The sequence below is a fragment of the Micrasema longulum genome, unplaced genomic scaffold (genome assembly GCF_059751315.1).
Source record: "Micrasema longulum isolate JH-2025_06_02 unplaced genomic scaffold, ASM5975131v1 h1tg001052l, whole genome shotgun sequence".
Taxonomy (NCBI): Eukaryota; Metazoa; Arthropoda; class Insecta; order Trichoptera; family Brachycentridae; genus Micrasema; species Micrasema longulum.
Genome location: NW_028278240.1, coordinates 150,615 through 157,267, shown reverse-complemented (window position 1 = coordinate 157,267; position 6,653 = coordinate 150,615). Strand labels below are relative to the sequence as shown.

The window sequence follows — 6,653 nt, the reverse complement described above, 5'->3', positions numbered from 1 at the left end:
TTAAGATTGCCGCAAGACAAAAATAATGTTTTTCAATCAAAAACATAAATCATAAGTCTTGAGTTCGAACCCCTTTGAACCTCAACTTGTTTCTTATCTTCTAATATGATTATTTACTACTGTTAAAAAATGTATCCAAAATTTAAATTTTTGGGTAAACCGTAATAAATTATTTTTAACATAAAAATACCAGGGTGGAACAAGTAATAATATACATTCCAATAATGAAATCTAGTGGTTGGTGCATTCACCTATCATGCTTTCGTTCCAAATTCGATTTCTGTGAGGGTAGATGTAAAATATTCGTTTTAAAAGTGTTTTTACATTGCAGTACCTATTTCATTGTTCTTGGACTAGGCACCTGAAGCCAAAAACTGATCACTTTACCTTCTTGTCATAAAGTAAGACCATATACCCTACAATTATTGGAGTACGCACCACTGGGTGCGGATATGAAAATGATTTAAAAATTACAATATTAGGTGAGTACTATTACAAATACCTCGATTGTCTATAATACTAAGATATCTTAGTTCATTTTTAGTGTTGGTAAGACATGTGGCCGGCTTTCAAATTTTTGTTTACTGCATTGTCAAAATATTTTATATTTCGTGGAAATTATCGATGTAACCATACCATAGTAACTAAATGAATAATTTATGTCAATACATAGTCTTAACTTCAGATTAAAAATGTTCAAAAACACCTTTCAATCAGGATTCCTTTCCATATTATATAGCATCGGTAGTAAACCTTTACAAATATGGGACAAGAAAGTTAGAAATGGGCATATTAAAAGAATAACTGATAACGACATTCAAAGCCTAGTTTTAGAAATAGTAGGCACAAATGTCAGCACAACATATATTACTTGTCCGGCGGATCCAAAAAAGACACTGGGAATCAAGCTGCCTTTTTTGGTTATGATAATAAAAAACTTGAAAAAGTATTACACATTCGAGGTGCAAGTAAGTATATTTTATCTGATGTGTTTATTGTTTGACTTTTCTTATCTGATACATTAGTTATTATTTATTTTCTGTCTTTTTCAGGTATTGGATGACAAAAATGTAAGGCGAAGATTCCGTGCTAGCAATTATCAGTCTACAACTAGAGTTAAGCCTTTTATCTGCACAATGCCTATGCGTTTAGACGAGGGATGGAATCAGATACAGTTTAATCTTGCTGACTTTACTCGCAGGGCGTACGGAACTAATTATGTGGAGACCCTGCGGGTACAAATACACGCCAACTGCCGCATCAGAAGAGTTTACTTCTCCGACCGGCTGTACTCGGAAGACGAACTGCCAGCAGAATTTAAATTATTCCTTCCCATCCAGAATAAATCCAAAGCCATTGTGGCCACGTAACCCATTGTGAATTTAGGAAATTTAATAAAAGTAAAAAACAAATGTTTTCTTTTTTATGTATATTTTCACCTTTTGCAATTTAATAATTATTTCATATACTAATATGACCATGTACATCCAATATTCGACATGATTTATACAAATTAAATTAAAGTAATACTTACATTTTCTTAGTCTTTTTCTTAAATCACAGATCGGCTTCAAGTATGTTGCAAGATCAATATAGTTTTTGCGACTGATTTATCAAATAAGTTATCTACGATCTATATTATCTACGATCAGTATTATCCTGAGTATATTGCTTACTCCAAAACTGGTCAGAAATAGTGCAATTATTTTGTTTGATTGATGTTCAAACACACCTCACTTGTTTTAGTAGTGTACTTCATTGAAAAATTGAATGCTTCAAATATAATAAACATTTTCTAGGTTTGTTCTCCGCTGACACTTGTATAATTTTTACTGACCTTATTCCAGGTACGAAAAAGCTATGAAAAAGTTTACAAACCACATGTAATAATCCGTAAGGGTTTATAAATAAATTTTCAAATTAAAAAAAAAAAAAATCCACGTGTGTTTCATATAAAAGCTCATTGAAAATGACTCCATACTGAATAAGTTTATACTCTCTCTCCCTATCCACTCGAATAAGATTTACTTGATGTCGGTGATCTAAAGATGCGTTTCAGAAAAGTATTAAATTGGATTAAATGTCATACAAAAACAAATTAAGATTTTAAAACTGAGTCAATTTGAATATGTACATATAAAACAATAATTGAATGTATCGCCCGAATAACGTTGCAAACAACAAAAACAAGATTTTTCAGGAACAATATTTTTTATTTTATTGGATGACATACACGATTAATTACAATTGGATATTACTTGGAAACAAACAAGTCTACCTGTTAAAAATAAAATTAAAAACTATTTTAATTAGGGAAATATCGACATAAAACAATAAAAAATGTGGAATAACGTTGCTTATGCTGCCTCTTGCAAAGTTTTTCCACGGTATTCCATACATTTACTGAGCTGGTAGGTTTTCATAAAAACTTCTGTGGATTTCCGGCAAGTATTGTGACGTAGACCTTAAATCTGCCTTTTTTGCAGCTGATAAAGAGAACGGAAGAGTATCGGCTTATTGTCCTACCAGTTTTCAAAAGAAATTTTACATTTTTTCCCTTTATTCATATTATCTAACATACGCCTCCGCGTAGTCTCCAGGTAAATATGTCTCCACACAGAAACTACCTGCGGTGCATACGACATTTGGGCACTCGCAACGTTTTTTCACTGTGACTGGCTCGCCAGCGCACTTTTGATGCTATTAAAAAGGGAGATTTAATTTTTTTTATGGTGTGCAAGAGTAGGATAGATAGGTGTACACATAAACAACATTAGTCCATCAAAAAATCACTTTACGATTTTTTGTTGTTTGCAACGTTATTCGGGCAATACATTCAATTCTTATTGCGTTTTTTGCTACATTTGCATTCATAATTTTTTTTAAATGAAATTTTCATATCTTGAACTTGCACTTGTAAAAACACGCCTTTAAAACATGTGCCCTAATATTATAAAAAAATATGTCAAAAACATTACTCAACGAGGAGTCTATACTAATAATATATTGTATATAACTCTTGACTTTGATCTAAAAGCGCCTATGTAGTAAATTGCAATATTACAGAAGAGTAATTTTGTGGCATTATAATTAACTTTTTGACAACTAATATTAATAAAAAAAATACTACATATATATATATCAGTGGCGGTATTTCCATAGAAGCCCATAAGCCGGGCTTGCCTATTAATTTTATTTCAAAATTACCAAATCTGAACCAAACGCTTAAAAATAATTCATTTCGTTGTTTAAATTTCGCGCCGCATGAGAATTAGAGATCTATTCGACGTTGGTACTGTTCGCATCCCGAGATCCGAACCGCATGAAATCTGTGTGCGCGAACGACAATGTCTTCTTATCTTGCTCACGCACGTGGGCTTCTTATGGGGCTTATTTCACGGTGCAACTCGCATGTGATGCAAACAGTAAACTCAACAAATGTTTGTCTGTATATGTTGAGTTTTATATGGGAATCTGAAGCCAGCTTCTTTAGAGTAAAGTTGACAGAGAGCGCCTCTCGTATTTCGTATCGAACAAACTTTACGATTGTTTATTATGATCTTTTTTACGGAATTTGATAATTTTAAACGGTTTTTTTTATCTTAATTGTATAAAGACCCGTACTGGTTAAAATTTACGATAATTTACTTAATTTTGTGCGAACGTCATATATAAAATGAATTCGGAGATGGCCTACGTTTCTTTTTTATTTGCCTATCTACTTTCCTTTTCCTATATCTTATATCAATTATAATTTATATTTATGTATCTATGGGTTCCGATGACTATTATTCAACTCTCCGCACGCTATATTATATTGATGTTACTTAATGGTAATAGTTGATATCTGAGGAATTCCTTTATATAAAATAATATTGTGTTTTCTTTATTTCGTTTATTTAAACGACCTCAGAAAGATTATCCTATGCATATTTTTAAAAAAATATTGGTATTCGTCATAATATGCCTTTTGGATGCTTTGTAGACTGTACAACTGTAGTGAAGAAAGCTCACATCATGTTTTCACACAAATTAATTCATCATCATTCCTTTTCCGCACCTAATGGTGCATAGAGTACTGCAATCGCAGTGTATCTTGATCATTTTTGCTACATAAAGGTAAGATGATCAGTCTTACGCTTCAAGTACCAGTCCAGGGACTATGACACATTCTAGTGTAAAAACACCTTTTTAAATAAATATTTCATATCAACCATGTCGGGAATCGAACCCGAGACCTTTTACATGGTAGGTAAATGCGCTGGCCACTATACTATGGGGCTGTCAGAGAACTAAACCACATGTGAATTTAAAATATATATATATGGGCTTGCCTTACTCGTAAACCCTAGGCACGCTACTGATATATACATATGTATGTATAAAATAGATAAATCTAATATATTTTTTTTAAATTAGTATCAATAAACCCTCTACAAAATGTTGGCAAGAAAAAAAAAAAATCTGACATTGGTCCTTCTAGATCCGGGCCACAAAACTATATTGTCCGCCTCGTGGTCTAATGGGCAGCGCATTTGCCTACCATGAAAGAGGTCTGTGGGGTTTCTGGCATAGTTAGCAAAAATATAGATTTTTTAAAAATGTGTTAGCTAGAATATTTTGAGGCTTTACTGACAGAATGCATTAAGTCGCGTTTAAAGCCTTTTATTCTTTCAACGTGTTATTTCTCCATTTTTTAATTTTTTAAAGCTTTGAAAGAGTAATCTTTATTCTAGGCATAGCATAAAATTTGAAATCAACATCTTACACCTATATATAAAAATATTTGAAACATATAAATACTGTTGACTTGCATTCTGTCAGTATAGCCTCGATTTCATAGCCCGGCATCTCATAGACCGGCATCTGAAGCGTAAAACAATCTTACCTTTATGCAACAAAAAATTATCAAGACACACTGCAGTTGGTGTACCAATGCAATGCCTTTTACGCGGAAAGGGAATGATGATGATTAACAATATTCTAAATACATATATATGAGTTACTAGATACTCCACCCTGATGCTGCAAAAAAATAAAATAATAATACAACCTTTACGGTTAAAGTGTACAATCTACTTCCATTATCCACAAGGACAATTAGTAAGTACTCACAGTATAAAATTGCTATTAAGAAATTGATAGTAGAGGTGGGTTGCACACGGATCGATGAGCAGATCAAGCCAAACAGGTGAAATGTGTCTACTGTTTATGAAATTTGGTCTATTGGTCTATATAAATTGGTTGTGTTTTTTATGATTATTTTAATTTATATTGTTTATTATGTTAATGATAATTAGGTTAATTAGATTTAATTACGTTTTTTTATTATTATTATGTTAACTTTGTTAAATAACTAATTTAAGGCATGTTTCACATTTTGCAAAATGCTTCCCTCGGCACGGGACACCCCAGCGAGTGAACATTATTCTGTATAAAAAAAGAATACAAACAATGTAAAAGTATAAATAAATATATCCAAATGTTTATAGACTTTTCGGTTGCTTTCTACAGCTAAATATGCAGTTCCAATCTTTTCACTAACAAAATTTAGTTCTTATATTAAAATGTTCACAGATAAAATTAGAGTATATTGATGAATTTGGACTGTTTTAGTTTTTCTAGCAGGTTTTTATTAACCAGTAAAGTGCCACAAGCACATTGACACGCTCTATTTCCGTGCCCGGAAGGCCGACCATACAAAATAGCGCATAAAGATGCTTGCCTTTATACGCGCTTATGTCGAGTATTCTGAATGATTTAAAATTTCGTCTGTTAGAATCTTGATGAAACAACAAATACTAGGACACGAGGAATTATCAACACGACAGCCATTTGAATGAGAGCTATGTTTGACACGCGTCAATAAGCACTGTTGACAATTAATCTTGGGAGTCACCTTACTATCACATATTTTTTTTGTCAAACTTTGATTCTTGTAATATCTGATGCTTTTATTTTATTATTTCGCTGCTGTTTCATTGTTTATTTATTTTCTTAGTGTTATAATATATTATTTGTGGAAAGTGTTATTTATATTATTTCTCAATTTACAAACACATTTATCCAGATTTTATCGTGAAGTGTCTGAGTCTGTGTTTGTTTATTTTATATTTTTTTTATAATCGAGACCTAAATACGGTGTGTTAACGATTTATGGTCAGTTTTTAAAAATAATTTTCCCTACTTAAATAATAATTATTGTTTCTATAGCCAAATTATTCTCAAATTTAACTCGAAATATCTTGTTTTCTTCTACGGACTAAAAATGAAAGGAGAATATGAATGTACACTAAAATATGTAAATTTTCAATAATGTAGAATATGAATGTATGTGGTAAATGACAATCCAGACATTGAGTGAAAATTTTAATAAGGTTTTTCTGAGACAGTGGTGTCTTAAATGACACATCGTGTTTTTAATAGATAAGTTTTTACGATTCTTTTTAGACATACATGTTTTTTAAAATATGCAATTAATTTAGGTTTAATGTTTTCTAAAAATTGGCAGCCTACGGGGTACTACCTTAGCAATACCTAGCGACACAGAAAAGGTTAAGCTCACCTAGCATAGTCTTCAAGGTTTCTGGTATTCATTCCACATAAGTTTTCTTAATACTTACTCAATAACATGCACATTTATTATTTTTGTA

General features: G+C 31.7%; 1 protein-coding gene across 1 annotated transcript; it reads left to right on the top strand.

The window, feature by feature from the left end:
- The first annotated feature begins 544 nt into the window (after positions 1–544).
- Bug22 (cilia- and flagella-associated protein 20) lies at positions 545–1,538 on the top strand. The gene is made up of 2 exons (XM_088233055.1): positions 545–968; positions 1,053–1,538. The coding sequence occupies exons 1-2, from the start codon at positions 660–662 to the stop codon at positions 1,368–1,370; spliced, it is 627 nt and encodes a 208-aa protein (XP_088089181.1). The 5' UTR covers positions 545–659; the 3' UTR covers positions 1,371–1,538.
- The last annotated feature ends 5,115 nt before the right edge of the window (positions 1,539–6,653 follow it).

Bases quoted from the DNA above. Each gene is read 5' to 3' on its own strand.
- Bug22 (XM_088233055.1), top strand. From the start codon at position 660: ATGTCAATACATAGTCTTAACTTCAGATTAAAAATGTTCAAAAACACC. The intron at 969-1,052 runs GTAAGTATATTT...TGTCTTTTTCAG, and splicing joins ATTACACATTCGAGGTGCAA to GTATTGGATGACAAAAATGT.